The sequence below is a fragment of the Sus scrofa genome, chromosome 8 (assembly GCF_054392235.1).
Source record: "Sus scrofa isolate SSC_HxYL_T2T_F1_AM1 chromosome 8, Sscrofa_HxYL_maternal_Yorkshire_Landrace_v2.0, whole genome shotgun sequence".
In the NCBI taxonomy this organism is placed as follows: Eukaryota; Metazoa; Chordata; class Mammalia; order Artiodactyla; family Suidae; genus Sus; species Sus scrofa.
In genome coordinates, this window is record NC_139390.1 from 132,494,694 (window position 1) to 132,513,760 (window position 19,067).

At 39.2% G+C, this 19,067-nt stretch overlaps 1 protein-coding gene and 1 pseudogene across 8 annotated transcripts in view; both read right to left on the bottom strand.

Annotated features, from left to right (window-relative positions):
* GRID2 (glutamate ionotropic receptor delta type subunit 2) overlaps positions 1–19,067 on the bottom strand; it is a 1,344,144-nt gene that overhangs the window by 244,955 nt on the left and 1,080,122 nt on the right. For all 7 annotated transcript variants that reach the window (XM_084973393.1, XM_084973394.1, XM_084973395.1 and 4 more), the window contains one exon: positions 8,638–8,833. In XM_084973393.1, coding sequence (XP_084829519.1) covers positions 8,638–8,833 — 196 coding nt within the window. The remainder of the gene's footprint in view (positions 1–8,637; positions 8,834–19,067) is intronic.
* LOC110261990 (telomeric repeat-binding factor 2-interacting protein 1 pseudogene) lies at positions 12,128–14,955 on the bottom strand (annotated as a pseudogene). Its single transcript, XR_014813359.1, has one exon. The product of XR_014813359.1 is annotated as a telomeric repeat-binding factor 2-interacting protein 1 pseudogene (transcript).

Genomic DNA, 19,067 nt, shown 5'->3' on the forward strand with positions numbered 1-19,067 from the left:
TTTTTTCTTTATAGGAGTTCCTGCTGTGGCACAGCAGAAACTAATACAACTAGTATCCATGAGGATGCAGATTTGATACCTGGCCTCATTCAATGGAATGGGACTCTGCTGTTACCATGAGCTATGGTGTAATCAAAGACACTGCTCGGATCTTGCATTGCTGTGGCTGTGGCATAGGCTGGCAGCTGTAAGCTCAGATTCTACCCCTAGCCCCCTAGCCTGGGAACTTCCATATGCCATGGGTGTGGCCCTAAAAAGCAAAAAAATAAAAAATAAAATAATAATATTTTTCTTTGAGTCTTAAGACATTAAGGCGCAAACTCATGCTAGTCATTCCCAAATGTTTATCTCCAACTAGAACCTTCTCCTAAATGTCCAACTTACTTATGCAGCAACTTTCTTGGCATTTTTGTTTCGATAATTAATAAGCATTCATACTATCATGCCATAAACAAATTCTCATTGGGATTCTTAAATCTGCTCTTCCCATACTTTTCTCAATCTCCATAAATGGCAAATTCATTCTTCAAATTACTTAAGCAAAAGACATTGGACTTATGTTTAACTTCTCTTTTTCATACCACACACTCGGTCTTTTAGAAATCCTTGTCAGAGCTACCTTCACGATACACTCAAATTCAACCACTTCCATCATAACCACTCTGGTCCACCAACCATCAAGTCTCACTGGGATTATCATAGTGGCTCCTCTCACTGGTCTCCCTGCTCCCAGTCCTCTCCTATCTTCTACTCAGCACATAAAATACACCTTTAAGAGCTAAGTCAGATTATGTCACTCTTCCGCCCTCAGAGTAAAAACCAAGTCATTTAAATGGCTTCAAAATAGTACATTAGTGATTTTCAACCTTTATGGGGAATCAGAATCATGTGAAATGATTTAAGATTCGGATGCCTTCCATTTCCCAATGAAGATACAACGGGTAAAGGGGGTCAAAGGTACAAACTCCCAGTTATAAAATAAATAATGCATGAGGATGTAGTGTACAGCGTGATGATCATTGTTAATAATACTGTGTTTCATATTTGAAAGTTGCAAAGAGAACGGATCTTAAAAATTCTCATCACAAGAAAAACAAATCCATAACCACGGTGACAGATGTTAACTAGACTTACTGTTATGATCTTTTCACAATATATACAAACATTGAATCTATGTTGTACACCTGAAACTAAGATAATGCTATATGTCAATTCTACCTAAAACAATACAGAATGTAGGCTCGAAGTATCCACATTTTAAGGGATTCCAGCTTGCCTAACTCTCATTTTGATCTTCTTACTCCTCTGCCTTACCACCCTCTTTCCCCCCTACCCCCTTGTACCCTGCTCCAGCTACACTGGTCCAGTTGACATTCCTCTCCATTATGTCAAACTAGCTTCTGCCTCAGGAATTCTGCAAAGATCCTTCTACTTGAAGCACTTTCTATCCCCCTTTTCTCCCCATTGTCTTCTTGGCTCATAAAGTGTCCTTTTTCAGGTCTCTACTCAAATGTTACTTTCTCAGAAATGGTTTCTGAGACCCCACACTATACGAGGGCAACATCCCTTTTCCTGCTTCTGCTCCCTTTCATTCTTACCCTTCCAGTTTTCCTTTATAGCACCCATGTATGTGCTGATCTATTGGTTTATCTTCATTACAGTATGATCTCCATTTGGACAGGGGCTTTGCTTGTTTTGTTGTACTTCCCAATGCCTAGAAGAGTTCCTGGTAAATAACAGGTGCTCAATGAATATGTGTTGAATGAATAAGCAAATAATAGGTTCAATTCACCCAATGTTTCAGCCAGAGATGAAAAAATTGAGTAGGTTTACTTCACTATTATATAGTCTCTGAAGTTTTTCTTTCTGTTCCAGTTCTCCAAAATCCTTGATTTTGGCCCATGTGATATGATCAGTCTTTTGTTTTGGCTTTCATTTCAATACTACAGTTTTCTAGCTAGGATTATAACTGGGCCCTGAAGCCCAGTGGCTTGGCTGGAGCATTGATGCCCTACCTGGACCTTGTCAGTTCTCCTTGCCCCAAATGGCTCTGGGACTTATGCTGACAGCCTCAAAAATTGATGCTACCTTTCTGATTAAATACTACTTCTGCCAGTACCACTACCCCTATATCTTTTGAACCATATAGTATGCGATATTATGTAGATACCATTAGGATTTTTTGACTAGGGCAGGAGGTATTCTACCAATACTGAGTTTCTTCTCTTCTCTAGTGGTCTTTATTGGTGAGGTTCTAGAATAATTTGTTATTCACCACCTAAGTTATAACAGGTTATCAGGAAATGAATACTGCCATCTTATGAACAAATGACTTCTCTTATTTCAGTGCTACACACAGATCCTTCATTCCTGTGACAAAGGAGTTTCTCTAAGATTCTCAAAAATTATCTTCCTTGGGTTCTAGTCTCTCCAAAAATAATCCGGTAGACTAAATTTCATTAATGTGCTACATAGGGTAGCACACAGGGTTCGAAGATGTATTTGGGTTTTAACAGGGATTAGTTTCTACTGCTGTAGTGTTAGAATGTTGCCTAGTCACCAGCATGGCCGCCTAACTAGTTTCCAGCTTCCACATTGCCACCTTCAGTTTTTCGTAATACAGCAGGCATATGACTTGCCAAAATATGCGTTAGATCTTGTTATTTTTCTCGTTAAGTCATAACACTCCTAAGGTTCATATCTCATAGAATAAAGTCCACTGAGAATGCCCTGCACAGCCCTGTATGAGCATTTCTCAGACTTTAGCATGCAGGGCAATCACCTAGGAAACCTGTTAGGATGAGATTCACATTCAAAGGGGCTCAGGTGGGGCCTAAGAGTCTGCATTGCTAACAATGTCTTAGGTGATGCTGATGCTTCGAGTTCACAGCACTCCACAATGAGCAACAACCTTGTATGATATGCTTCTTCCTACCATCTGCTCCTCTACCCCTCTGACATTGTTCTACTCCTGACATTAACCTTTATTTCTGGAGCTACACCAGTCTCCTTCATAGTCTTCAAATATCCAGGCAAGTTCCCACCTCAGGGCCTTTGCACTGGCTGACCCTCTGTCTGGAAACATTTTACCCAAGTATATACCAACCCACCACTGCCCTCACTTCAAGTCTTTATTTGAATTTACTTTCTTAGTGACACTTTCCCCAGACATCTGATGTAACAAGGCAGATCATCACCTTCTCCACATGTCCCTTCTTTCTCTCCAACTCTATTTTTCTCCTTAACACTCACCACTACTGAAATATAACACACTATATATATCTTCTTTATTGTCTGCCTCCCCTAGAGTGTAAACTCCATGAAGGCATTTTTTTTTTTTTTGTCATTTATATTCACTCCAGTGACCCAAACACTGGGTAATACATAGAATGTGCTCAATAAATAACTGCTGAATGAATTAATTAAAAACTCAGTTATGTGTATCCATTTTTTTTTTTTTTGGTCTTTTCTAGGGTTGCACCTGGCACATATGGAGGTTCCCAGGCTAGGGATGTAATTGGAGCTGTAGCTGCAGGCCTATGCCAGAGTCACAGCAATGCAGGATCCTAGCTGCATCTGTGACCTACATCACAGCTCATGGCAACAATGGATCCTTAACGCACTGAGCAAGGCCAGGAATCAAACCCGCAACCTCATGGTTCCTACAAACCCGCAACCTCATGGTTCCTACAAACCCGCAACCTCATGGTTCCTAGTTGGTTTCATTAACCACTGAGCCACGACGGGGAACTCCATGGCTATATATTTCATACCACATTATTTCCGCTTTATGCAAAAAAGTCTTAGAAGGAGGAAGACAGAAACACATTTGTTCTGGTTTAATTAGACTAGTTTGGTACAGGTGAATGTCTCCCAAGATCAGCAGATCAGAACTCATTTACCTAATCCTCATTTATATCGGTTTCTTTGGTAGAAGCAGAACAAAGTCTTTAGAAAGCATCAGGATCTACCTTCAAGTAAGAGAAACTTAATGAGACCAGTAGCACAATTAGGAATAAGCACAGCTCAAGACATTAATGAGATCTATTTAAAGTTACAATTAGATTGGGAAGATTGTTTTCACAGCCAGGCAGGTTTTCCTGGAAGGCAGTTACTGTATATGTGAGTCCCTGTCAAAGATACTATAGAAGAAGTTTGGCGTTTTGTGGAATATGGACTGAGAGGACCTCTGAGGTCTTTTCTGCCTGCACGAATTAGAAATCAGTGACAGAGAACAGGAAGTTGCTGTGTGAGATGTGCAAGACCGGTCACTTGAGAAAGAATTCACCAGCCACATTTCATGTGTACAAGTTCTCAAGCTCATGCACTCTCAGTGAGCTTCAGTAGGTGAAAAGGTTACTGTTGGTTGGTTTGTTGGTTAGCTTTGTGTTTCAATAAAAGCTAGCCAAGATTTTGAAAACTGAACCAAAATACATTTTATTATTACTATCTGGTCTCTGTCTAATCAATTTTCAGCTGTCCCTGATAGTGGTTGAAAGAAATATATACAATAAGCAAATTTCACTTTGACAGTTTCGGTGATAAATTACTAAGAACGTTCTTCACTATTCCTTTAGTAAATCAGAAAACTGAGTATATGGGGTGTAGTAAGTACTTGGGGACTTGATTTGAAGTTTTAAATCCATTAGCCCTCTTTGTCAGCAGACTATCAGGGAATAGAAATTGCTCTCTACTTCTTCTATTGCATGATATTTTTATTATGTCATAATTTAAGTTAACCTTGGGAAATACTAAATAATAAAACTTTGTAACTACAAATTCCTCACACAATTCTCATGTAAACTTTAGGATCATCTTAAGAGTTTATCACTCTATACTATTTATTGATTCACCTATATATATGTGTATATATATATAGAATAATGCAAATATTTACAATGATAAAAGCCATATGAACTAGAGATTCTTATCATCATGACAAAAATCCTGAGCCCCAAAGATTTTAAGTAGTCACCTTGACACATTTTACTTAAAAAGATAAATTGGATTCAAATCCAGGTTGTTGCCTGCAAGGCTCAGGCTTTTAATTCTCAAACTGTCAGAGTTTTACAAATGAGCAGAGTGAGTCTGAGAGAAACCAAGTGATGTGCCCAAAGTAATACAGCTAAGACTTAGAAGAACCAGGAAAAAAAGAGCCAGATATTTCTAAGACCAGAGTTCTTTCCACTCTTCAAGACTGATTAAAAAAAATATATATGACATTTATAACAGTATAAGAAACACTAGCCCGAGTTGAAAGGTGATGGAATGGCTACATATTTAAAGAAACATGAAAGCCTAATTAATTAACTTTCTCAGCACCTGTCAGCAAAATTGTCAATAGCTAAGACATCTTTATTTCATAGACTCTAAGATATGAATTTTCTCAATGTGAATATTTACAGTTTATTTTTACATATACACATGTCAAATTAAATTCCATATGGTTAAAAACATAAAATTTTTTAAAGAACCAAAAAGGTAGGAAAACGTGTGTACATACTTAAAAAGAGAAGAGGTTTTCTTAAAGAACACTGAAGACCTTAGAAGATACATATGTACATCTCACACATATGACTACTTCAAGCTTCTATGTAGCAACTGATGTCCCATACCTTTATGATTTATGTATCATTTTGGAGTGCAGGAAGTATAACCAGTTTGTATTAATACAAAGAACGAAAGACAATGGTGTGTTTGCATGTGTGTGTGTGTGTGTGTGTGTGTGTATAGAACATGAGAATAAAACAAGGTCTTGTTCACTTGACTGGCTATTTCACAGAGTCACAAATCTCTTATGGCCTCACTGTTACCATTCTTTGCACACTCTTACTCAACTCCTATGCATCAGTGATCTTTTTGACAAAAATGAATCATGACAGATCTCACTTTAGTAGTGTTTTTTGCCATTCAAATAAAACCCAAGCTCTTAACTGTGGGCAAGGTCCTACATGATCTGTCCCCTGCGGACTAACCTCATTCCATGTTTTCTCATTCTATAGTCTCCAGTTGCTGTTGATTTTTTAAAATTTTATTTTATTTTGGATTCTTTGTTTGTCATTTTAGGGCTGCTCCCGCAGCATATGGAGGTTCCCAGGTTAGGGGTGGAATCCGAGCTGTAGCCGCTGGCCTACACCACAGCCACAGCAAAGCCAGATCTGAGCCACATCTGCAATCTACACCGTAGCTCACAGCAACACCGGATCCTTAACTCACTGAGCCAGGCCAAGAATTGAACCTGTGTCGTCATGGATGCTAGTCAGATTCATTTCCTCTGAGCCACGATGGGAACTCCCAGTTGCTATTGATTTTCAATTGGTTTTTTGGGTGGACCTTCAGGCTGCGGCCTAGGCTGTGCCTTGTCTGGACGCTTTGTCACCCTTTCTCCTACATGACCAGCTCCTGATCAGGCAGATCACAGCTACCACCTTATCTCCTCAGGGGCCTGTACCTGATCACTATTTCTCAAATAGAGTTCCTCTTTAATTTCCATGTTAGCACCATCCTCGTCTTTTTGATAGCATTTATCACAATTTAAATCATTGTGTTTGATCATGTGTTTTAATTCCCTTTTCTGTCTCTCTCACCAGACTCTATATTTCATGAATCCAGTGGTCATTCCTCTGTAGCTGAGTTTTATCTCCAGTTCCTACCTCAGTGCCTGGTATATAATAGTCACCTGGCAAATATTGGATGAATGAGTGAATACATAATGAATGAGTGAATATGTACGTTTAAAACTATTTTTATTTGGGATCTATAGGTCTGGAGAAAAGAAGGTCATTTTATTCTGGAATGATACAGTAGAGAAAGAAGTTGTAAAGTGTTAGGAGCTTTGGATCTAAAATGGAATAGAAATATAAACTGTGAACTTCAATTTATACTTATTCTCAGGAAAGTAAAATTCTTTTTAACAGGAAACCATATGAAGGAAAATAACTCTTCCAAAAACCATTACTCTGAGGCTTAAATTCATTCACATTAATGAGTACCTAGTAAATCCTAAAATCTATCCTCCCTTCTCCCCTAGACAACCTATAGTCCATTCACCCAACTAATCTCAGCTGCTCCCCCCCACCAGTAACTGGAGTGTACCGTGTTGAATTTCTATGAGCCAATGGGCCTCTTAACAGAACCAAGGAAGAAATATTTTAGGATCAAAACTTGGGCCCTAGGAAACAGGGATTAATATAATACGAGTGAACGAGTTAGAGGTCATTGCTAAGACTTCAAGGACATTCTCTTTCTTAAAGGCATCATTAGTACGTGGGAAGAGGTTTATGTCAGCATTATCAGTTTTTAAATAATGACATCAATGTAATGACTGCAAAAATTACCAGGCTGATGCAAGGGAACTATAGCAACAGCAGTAGCAGATAAAGGACGACATATGAAAAGGCACAGAATAATGTTAGAACCTGTGGAAGAATAATTTTTATAGTCATCAAAACTTTCTCCAACTATTATGATTGAGTTTGCATCTTGAACAAGGAACTCAGACTTGGAGTCCAAATTATTCTGCTGTGAAAGGTTACAGAGAAAAAGTATATACCACCATTGATACTGTTACTGGACATTCTTTCATTCATTCGTTCTTCCCAGCATTACTTACTGAATATCCACTCTTATGGTTTTCACTGTGATAGCCACTGGGATAATTTTAAGCAAAAATCATTCAATTCTCTCATGGAGGTTGATGGGACCAGAGGAAGAAAGAATTACTTTTGTGTACCTGTTTACAAACCACAGCTCAGAATAAAAACTAGCTTCATATTTTTTTACACAGAGGACGGTTTTCTAAGTGTTTCTTTTGAAAAATAACTTTTTTTTTTTTTTTTTTTTGTCTTTTCTGGGACTGCTCCTGCGGCACACGGAGGCTCCCAGGCTAAGAGTCCAATCGGAGCCGCAGCCACCGGCCTACACCAGAGCCAGAGCAACTTGGGATCTGAGCCGCACCTGTGACCCACCCCACAGCTCACGGCAACACCAAATCCTTAACCCACTGAGCAAGGCCAGGGATCGAACCTGCAAACTCATGGTTCCCAGTCAGATTCGCTAACCACTGCGCCATGACGGGAACCCCGAAAAGTAACTTCTAAATGATGATCAAATAAGATATAAAGATTTTCACTTTTGGAAATAGAAACAGACATTTATAGAAACCTTATTTGTTGACAAGATTAACTTTTACTCACAGAAAACTTCACATAATCCTAAGTAAAGGTGAAGTTCTCATCTAAAAACCAACACAGTGTAGAAAATACCCTGAGTTATCTGAAAAAAAAAAAAATATATAACCCGAATGATATTTGGAACAGGATTGGTAAAAACCTTTTCAAGTCTTCATGTGTATAAGTCCCTGACCCTGTTCTGAAGAGAGGACCAGCTTAAGGTTTCTAACTTTGGAATTCCACTGGAAAAGGATCTTTGAGACACACCACAGAAAGCTTTGACTTTCTTCTACCAGTGCAGTGAGTCAATTCAAAATCTTCTTTAAATCAATAGAAGGCATAATTTAATGGAAAACTCTATGTCAATGTTACAATTTAGAGAAGGCAGTAAACCAACCTCAACTTAGCAATTCCAATATGGGGGACAACATGGCAGAGACTATGAATGAAGAACTATGACCAGTACCTTTTGAATGCCTGCTTGGGACTCCAGAACGTTATTCTCTGATCCGTTACTTCGGTTGATCATCCGCCACATTTGGGAATACATGCTGTCCCTCTCGAAAGGATTCATGCCCTTCATGCGAACATGCTCATATACTGCAGAGTCCAGGACAGTGCCATATGGGATATCTGTTTGCTTGGAAAGGTCCTGGAGAGACCTTAATTATTGGGGTAGAAGAGACACAAAAAAGAGAACTAAATATTTTCAAGAGGAACTAAAGTTAAAGGAAGCAAAAGGTAATATATGTAAATACAAATGTTAAATTGCTTTTCTCATTTTGCTGTTTCTTAATATTAAGATGCAATATAAAAGGGAATTGCTATAAGGGTATATGGCACTTACATGGATTATGAGAAGACAAAAATCGTTACTGAAGGAATGGTGGAAATTTCTAGTGATAGGGCAATGCTATTTTTATAAACATTCACTGTAAAATAAATCTAGCAATCCCATCAAAACAAAGACAAATGAAATTATATTGCTAGACAATCATATAATCACTTAGTTTTTAAAAAATTTCAATATATTATAAGCAAGCTTTAATGCTATGTTCTTTCAGGTGGTAAGGCTTAAATATTTTTATAAAATAATTACATTTTGCATAAACAACATGTTCTGGGTAGGTTTATACTTAAAAATTAGTATTTGTAGACATTTCTCCAAGGAAGACATATAGACGGCCAACAAGCACATGAAAAAAATGCTCAATATCCCTGATTATTAGAGAAATGCAAATCAAAACTACCATGAGATACCACCTCACACCAGTCAGAATGGCCATCATTAATAAGTCCACAAAGAACAAATGCTGGAGGGGCTGTGGAGGAAAGGGAATCCTCCTGCACTGTTGGTGGGAATGTAAACTGGTACAACCACTATGGAGAACAGTATGGAGGTATCTTAGAAAACTATGCATAGAACTACCATATGACCTAGCAATCCCACTCTTGGGCATATATCCGGACAAAACTTTCCTTAAAAAAGACACATGCACCACATGATCACTGCAGCTCTATTCACAATAGCCAAGACATGGAAACAACCCAAATGTCCATCGACAGATGGTTGGATTAGGAAGATGTGGTATATATACACAATGGAATACTACTCGGCCATAAAAAAAGAACAAAATAATGCCATTTGCAGCAACATGGATGGAACTGAACTCGAGACTCTCATACTGAGTGAAGTAAGTCAGAAAGAGAAAGACAAATAACATAAGATATTGCTCATATCTGGAATCTAATATAGGGCACAAGTGAACCTTTCCACAAAAAAGAAAATCATGGACCTGGAGAATAGACTTGTGGTTGCCTGGGGGGTGGGGGAGGGAGTGGGAAGGATTGGGAACTTGGGGTCAACAGATACAAACTATTGCTCATGGAATGGATTTACAATGAGATCCTGCTGTGTAGCACTGAGAGCTATGTCTAGATACTTACAACTCAGCACGACAATGGGACAAAAAATTACGTATACATGTATGTGTACTGGGTTACCATGCTGTACAGTGGGAAAAAAAAGTTTGTTGGGGGAAATACCAATAAAAAATAAATTTAAAAAATTAGTGATTGTAATAGTCATTATTGAATGGCTACTACACACATGCTGGGCAACTGGCATACATTATCCTTATAGCAGTGCCTCCTTCTCAGAACTATTCGCCCATTTTATTTTATTTATTTACTTTTGGGACATGGTGTGCAGTGGCTTGATGTGGGATCTCAGTTCCCAGACCAGGGACTGAACCCTGGACATAGTGGTGAAAGCACCAATTCCTAAACACTAGACTACCAGAGGAACTCCCTTCACCTGTTTCATAGATAAGAAAACTTAAGTAGAAGGAATAAAGGACTAGCTCAGTGTGGCACAGTCTGTGAGAGATAGAGAAAGAATTCAAATGTAAATCTGACCAGCTCCAAAAACAACAGTATTTCTACCGAAAGAAGCTGACTCTTATTTCTGCATTTCTTTTGCTAGATTTGCTTTAAGTATGTGTGTGTGTGTGTGTGTGTGTGTGTGTGTGTGTGTGTGTGTGTGTGTGAGAGAGAGTGAGGGGGGGAGAGGGAGGGGGAGAGGGAGAGGGAGAAAGAGAGGCTTCCATTTGTATTCAAATAGAATAAATTTCATGCTTCTGGAAAGCTGAATATGTTTTCACCTTTCTTTTTTACAGAATCTTTAGTATTTCCAAATCAATCTTTGAGTTACAGATGGTCTCTGCTTGTCATGGGTTGTTTCTAAATTGGTGGTCAGTTTCCTTATATTTGAGTTTCTGAGCCACTCTATACTTTCAAACTTGGAGAACCAATTACCACTTCACTGGAACTCATTGAATTTGTGTAGGCGTCCAACTCTAATGACTGACATTTAAGAACAAATATGTGTCTTTGGCATACTGTTCAAAATTAGATGCTGGCACGTTTCAGACTCACTAACCTCTGAGAATGGGAGCAGATGCTTTGAAACACTATACCATATTTTGAACAAGAACAAATACTCACAGCCCTCCACAATCATGGACCATGAATCTCATGTTACATACACCTCTGACCTTTTGGTCTGTTTCTAGATGGAGTTTGCTAGTGATTTCCTAGGGGTCTTTGCAACTAACACTAGCATTGGGCAAAGGTAGAGGGAACACTCTTGCGGATTACCAGTTTCTATCATGTGCAAAATTGTGTTGCAAGCAATCCATTATGGGCCATATTTGTTAGAGGAATATTTGTGCCAATTTCTAATGGTAACTTTCAGCAACATTTAATTTGCATTTTATTGAGTTTTATGTTGTTGATGTGTATCATATACCCTATGGAAAGGAGTGATTCCATGATAATTCCTTTTTCTCTACACTTCTGCCTAAATGATGCATTTAAAAATTACCATTTGAAAGGAAGAATTTTCTGCAACATTCTACAGCTGCTGAGCCAATTCTACCATTTGTAAATGATACAGCGACAGTATAAATAAATAACAGAGGGCAGAAGTAGGAATGAAAGTGAGCTACAGGTAGCTAGGGTTCAACCCAATATCAGATTGACATTGGCATTTGTTCCTGGGCATATCATAATATTGTCTTGGTCATAGTTGAGAATTTTGCTTCAAAGGGACCGTTTCCTTCTTATTTACTACTGTTTTCAGTCGTAGGAGTAAAACTATACTGAAAACATTAATACGTTAACATATTTCTCACTGTTTAGCAATGCTCTAAACTGGTAACACTGGGGAAAGAAATGAAACATATCTATCCAAGTTATGATAGCAGGCCTCCTTTGCTCAGTATCTATAAATACAAAGGCAAGGTTAGGTAGAGGTACAGAGCTTGAACTTTCTAGAAGCTGAAAGTGCATGGCTAGAGAAGGCCATGTTAAGATTCATCAGAAACACTCCCAGGATAGGAATGGCCACTTGCTCCTTAGCAATTTTGGCAATCAATCTCTCTCTCTCTCTTTTTTTTTTTTTTTTTTTTTTTTTTTTGCGTTTTAAGGGCCACATCACAGCCACAACAATGCCAGATCTGAGCTGTGTCTGCAACCTACACCACAGCTCACAGCAACAGCAACGCTGGGTCCTTAACCCACTGAGCAAGGCCAGGGATTGAACCTGAATCGTCATACATACTAGTCAAATTTGTTACTGCTGAGCCACAATGGGAACTCCCTTGGCAATCAATCTTGATTACAACTTTCAGATTTCCATTTGGTGAGATCACAGTGTAGGGTGAATAATATTTATGCCTATATATAACTGGTTTGCTCAAATAGTCATACTAGTAAAATACTGCTAAATAAATGAATATTCCTTCTCAGATTTCCATGAAAAGAAAATTGAAATCAAGTGTTGGGATCTTGAATGTAGTCAAGTTTCTGTGCCATAGCATCACCTTAAATATTAGCTTTAAACCTGAATATAGAATATGGGCAGGATTTTAGCTACTGAAACTATTTTTCACACAAAAAATTTTAAAGCAACATCTTAACATGTTGCCTGTGTGAAGTTCTTGATGTCAAAAAAGGCAGTTTATTTTCAACATATTTCAAATTTAGTATATCAGAGTATTTTGTAACTTAGAACAAAGGTATGTTCCCTCTAGCTTTGCTTCTGATATCAAGTTCAGCTTATAAATTTGCCTTGAGATATGCTTGCAATAAGAATTACAACTTGTCTGATTCAGCATCATTCCATTATAGTACAGCAAGATAGCACACCAAAGGTGACAAACATAAAATGAAGCAAAATGCAGTGGGCACAAATAGTTTATAGAAAAAGAAGGATGTTTTAGGAGCCCAACAGAGAAAGGGAGTGCCTGTTATAAGCAGTAATTTTTTTATATTCATGCTCATAGGATTTTAGAGCAAGATCAGCAGAAAAGCTATGGTCTATATTACAAGGTCTTTAAAGAAATCAAGTAGGTTATTCCACCAGAAGTAATCCTCAAAAAATTATATCTTAAGGTTAACATCTGCGTAGATATGGTTTAGCCATGCCAAATCACTGGTTTAAAGTATAAAACAATTCTAAAATAATCAATATGCACCTAATATGTAAATTAATTTACCTAGGCAAATATTGACCTTTTTGGGGAACAAAGTTCTACTTATTTTCAACAATGATGGCAACACAACAAAGAGGAATTAATCCTGTAGTTAATTTTTAAATCTAACACAGTTTTAAGCACAAACCTATCCTTAATAAAGAAAAACCTGTTACTAGTAACCCAGGAAGGATTTTCTCTAAACTCTCTAGAGTTTTGTGTGTGTTTTAAACTGGACAGTAGGTACAGATAGATGCTAGAGACTTTACTGACCCGAATTCAATGAAAGAACAGCCAAGAACCAGGGTCTCCAAATATTAGTAACGAAAGGAACAGGGAGTTTTCAAAGCAGTCCAGTAATCAGATCTCACTGTGGATGCAAGAGTTTGGGATAGTCCATGTTTCAAGCCTTGTAACTAACTCTTTCAACGATTCTTCATTTGGAATCTATCACAATGTAGAAGAGCTTCTGCCAAAGCATAGGAGGCTCTTTATTTGTTTTCTGAAAAGACCCATCTAATTTTTCTCCTCTGACTCTGTCACTAATTCCTGTCACCAACATAGCAGGGATTCCATTCCAGAAAAGGACTACTACAATGTAGACCAACCTCTCTCTGGTTTCGATTTTCCTCTCAGAAATACACTGATACTGCCAGGAAGAGCTCTAAATATATCTGATTTCTTTTATTTTTATCCTCCTACACAACTCTGCTTGGCTATAAAATATAGGACTCACACAGCAATGGCAGCATTAGTCAAAAGATGAGTGTCAGGTCCAATGTCAAAATCTCTGAAGTTCAGTAGTCACAAACATTTTTTAACACCTTATCTGCCAAACCATTTTTTTTTTTCTTTTCTGATTATCTTGCCAAATATTTCTTTTGGAACTCAACCCTTTGCACTACATCCTGAGCGTGAATTTTTTTGACTAAAGCATCTTGAGTACCCTCATCATCTTTTTGCAAATCTAAGTCATCCTGTGGGGACCAAATAGAATACCCATCAGCCCTCTGGCCAGACTCTAAAATGGAGGAAGTAGCCTCCAGTTCACCACTAATTTTTAGGAAAGCTTGTGTAACTGTTGGCAGATCCAAGTTAAACTGTTCCATTGACTGCCAGATGATCATAAAGGCAGGTTCCACGTCTGGTGCAGAAACTTTGTCTTCTTCCTCATCAGACCATGTTTCTGAGACTTCCTCAGGTGTGGGGGGATTGTCATCACACACTGTTCTGTGTATTTTAAAATCAGGGGTCCCATCCACCACAATCTCCTCAAACTCCCAGGTGGCTTCTATAAGTATCTTTTGGACTGCTGCTTCATTCTCCTTGACCTCTTTACAAATTCTTTTTCAGGCAAGTCTGAAGTTCTCATCCTGTGGTTCTCTGCCATCAGCAGCCTGGGGAGTTTGCTCAGCTTTCCCTTGAATTTCTGGGAGGAGGGATTCGCTAGGGCTTCCCCAACAGGTCCTTGTGCTCTTGGCCCCACAGGCACTTGACCTAGCTGTCCTTCCAGGCCTGGCCATGAGGCATGGCCAGTGATGGAGCTGAGCGAGTGGGCATGTTCCTTCTGGTGGGTTAGGATGGCCACGTTGTCCATAGCCATGAAAAGGATCCCCTCATGCATGCACTGCAGCTCAGGCTTCTCGGGTCCAGCGCTCTGGCCTGCAGTCTGGGCTTGGTCTCTAAGGTCTGGTCGACCACCAGCTAGAGCTTCTCCTTGCACTCCATGCAGTCCAGAGTGTACAGCTAGTCACTGGGCCTCAGCCACAGTTTCCTCTGGCTGGGCCAGGAGCACACCCCAGCTCCTGCACTGGGATCCCTGCCACTGTCCTGCAGGATGAATTCCAGAGCTGTTGCTTTGCCATGTAAAAGGACATGGAGCTGCCATCCTCCCTCGTGAACAGAGTGGAAGAATAGGTGGGCCCACTGAATTCTTTTTTTTTTTTTTGCCATTTCTTGGGCCACTTCTGCGGCACATGGAGGTTCCCAGGCTGGGGGTCCAACCCGAGCTGTAGCTGCCAGCCTATGCCAGAGCCACAGCAACGCGGGATCCAAGCCACGTCTGCGACTTCCACCACAGCTCACAGCAACGTCGGATCCTGAACCCACTGAGCAAGGGCAGGGATTGAACTGGCAACCTCATGGTTTCTAGTCAGATTCGTTAACCACTGTGCCACGATGGGAACTCCAGGGCCACTGAATTCTTGACCCAAATCCATCACCTCTATCATAGATGACACCAGGCACTGGAGGGGCTGCCTCCTAAGATCATCTGATGCACACAGCCTCACCCTGACATCTCTTTTTTTATTAATTGGCCGTGTTCTTCAGGCCATAGAAGAAATGGGAAAATCTAGAGCATTCTTAATGGAACAGGATCCTATGGGGGCTTCCCTGAATTGACCCCCACCCATGTCTTCCTCCTGTCTTTTGACTGTAGGAAAAACTTCAGTCAAAGAATAAATTTAATCAGAGAACTGAGAAAATGCAGAAAGAAAGGAAAAACAGTCAAGCAAGACTACATAATAATAGTCTAGCTCTTAAACAAGTCAGGGAGCTTTAGTTCTTCCTCAAGGACTATAGATAATATTCCAATCTGTGTCTTTTGAGCTGTAAAAAAGTCCTATCTTGTAAGATACTGAAACCGCCACCAGGCGGAGAAAGTTAACTATATGCTGCCACAAGCACATACACCCAAACCTGTTGGACCCTTGAGGCTGATGCTACTGACTCCCAATTACCTCAGCACCAACCAATCAGAAGAAATGTCCACAAGCTGATCACACCCTGCTCTTGAACGCTGTAAGACTCCTCACCACCCCCTCCAGGGAGGGGCAGGGTTTGAAGGTACTAGCCTGCTGTGGCCTCTTTTGCCTGGCCAAGCAATAAAACTGTTCTTTTCTATTTCACCCTAAACTCTATCTCCACATTTCTATTCTGCAGCAGTGAACAGAGGCCAAATTTTGGAAACATTAGCTATTCATATATTCATACTAATATATTCTCTTTTTTTCACCTAACCACACAAAACCCACATATACTCAAATAACACTCAGCAAATGATTACTCTTTGAACCCGAGCCTTCTTCTCCCAACCCCACACCCCGCCTCATGCACACAGAAAAAAAAAAAATGAGTGTCTTTAGCTATAAGAGATGGAAAGATGAATGGATAATTAAAGAAAGCAAATGCTTTGCCCCTCTAATGTGCCTTATTTTCTCAACATCTTGCTGAGATTTTCTTTTATTTCTTGTACTGGTCCTATACGACTAGCAACCTTTAGGTACCAAACAACACTCCCTGATAGGTAAGTGATATTTTATTACATGACCATTACATATACTGGGAAACTACGTAATTTAGGTCACGTCTGTGGAAGTACATTTTAGGAATTTGAGTGGATCTAGGCTGACGACAAACTCTTTCCATGAGAAAAATTAACACTTAAAACCCTTCAAACATTGAAAATTACTTTTGATACACATGATAGTCTGACATCAGCTATATCTGATAGCAATAGCTTTGATATTGGATAGGTCAGATTTTAAAGTCAAGTAGGTCTGTGATTTGTGAGCTGTGTAATGTTAGGTACCTCTGTTAACCTTACTTTCCTCATCTACAAATGGAGAGAGTAATAGTGTCCTCTTCAAAGGACCTGTCACAAAGGTCTTTCAAAGAGGACTTGTCACATCAGCATTCGATCAAGCTATCTACTATTTTTGTACAAAGATTATTATTAGAATGAGTCATCTGTTAATAATGCCCTATATAATGATTTCTAATGGATTTTTTTTTAAATGTGGCAGGATGACCCCTTATATTGTTGAAGAGGAGATTCATGAGTTGGAGTTCAATTACTGTCTCATCTCCTTTCCAAGTACAAGAATGTATCAATCTAAGATACTAAATGGTCATAACTTTCTTCATAGCAAATTCTATGGGGCATTTATATGACTTCATTCATAAAATTATGTTATAAGAATGTGTTGCTATTTACTTACATTTTTAAAGTGGTGAACTGGTTAAAAATCTAATGTCTATCTTCTCTGCAGTGAACATTCAGTCATATTTTTACCTATTTTTCTTTAATAAGAGAATAGCTCTTATCTACATAAACTTTCAAATAAATCTCATCACCCCATCTTTTCCATACATCTTCCCTTCTTCTTTCCCTCCCTCCTTCTTCCCCTTCTCGTTGTCTCTTTCCTCCCTCCCTTTTTCTCTTTCTCCTTCCTTCCTTCCTTCCTTCCTTCCTTCCTTCCTTCCTTCCTTCCTTCCTTCCTTCCTTCCCTCCTTCCTTCTTTCCTTCTTTTCACATCGAGCCTGGTTGTATGGAATGCTCACCAACAAATGACAAGAGTGAGCTGCCAGCTTTGGCTCTAGGGAATTTCAAGTCTAAGCCTATTTTTAATGGAATGTAACATGTCAATACAAGTTATCACGTCAGAAGAATTTTTCTTCAGGGGAGAGAAATGGAACGTGGTTGACAGGATGGGTGCTAGCTGCTTCAGGTAAGGGGCTGACAGTGGAAGAGAGACAAACAAGAAGAGATACATTCAAAGTGACCTCCAACTCGTTCAGGCTTTTTCTTCCCCACTCTCTTCCCACTTCCTTCCTCTAGATGCTAACTTCAGCATCTGCTAAAAGATAGGTACCACTGTAGCTCCAAGAGCCCATTTCAACCACAAAAAATGCCTGCCCGATGCATGTTTTTTGGTTGCAGTGGCTGAGAACTGTTGTAGATACAGAGGCAGATGTTCCAAGCAGGAGCAGACCTCCAAAATCTAACACTTAAAGAACACCTATATGCCATAATAGAAGGCTGGCAGAGTGCACACGAGTGTCACTGAGACCTAAGAAGCAGAGAAAAGTGTTAGAAAATAGGTTTCAGTGGTCAGGTGAGGCAGGCCTGCCACTGAGAGGAACTGCTAACCTCTGCCCTGGGCAACCTCTTAGCTTCTAAAAACAGGGGTTTTGAAGATGCAAGGATTTGAGTTTTCATCCTCGGACAAATTATTTAAACTTCTCCAAATTTCTTTTCCTATTTAATAGGGGAAATAATATTATAACAAGGTATCTGGAGGTTTGAAGTCTCTTTTGATATAAGACACTTACCTTAGAACTTACTCTTCAAATACTCAATTACTGAGAGTTGCCATCATTAATTTATTACTATTATTACACTGTTACTTTGTTTCCTATTATGATTTCTAGACTCGCCATCTTTTATTTTTCCCACCAATTAGATTCATTCTCAGCCAATCCCTCTTTGTCACCTGTGGCATTTTTATCCAACTTTGCCATGCCATCTAATCTCTTAACAAGTTTTGTACATGTTGCCTCCTAAATCTTGCGAAGCTGTCACTACCTTTGCCTTTCCATTACCAATGCCCTCATCATTTCTACCTAGGAAGTGATTTCTAAGCTTTGTCCTTATCTCCACTCCCACCTACCTCTAATCCATCCTCCACACCACAGCTAACTGTTCTTTCTGATATGCAAATCTGATCCATCCCTGCCTTATTTAAATACGTCCTACACACTCCACTGCCCTTAGAAAATGATCCAACTCCATAGCATTCAAAATCCTTCAAAAATTTGGCCTAAAAGTTTTTTTTTCCATTTTCAGAAATAACCTTTTGCTTCATTCATATTCATATCATAGGGAAACAGACCATTTCATCATTCCTTGCTTGGTAGGTGTTTTCTCAGCACAAGATCTTTCCTTGTCTTCCTGGTGAATTTCTTCCCTTCAAGATCAAACTCAGCTGCCTCTTCAGGGCTCTTATAATACTTGGAATATATTAACACGTTGGCATTATGTTTTGTGTCTTGAAATTTTACTTCATTTACCTCATTG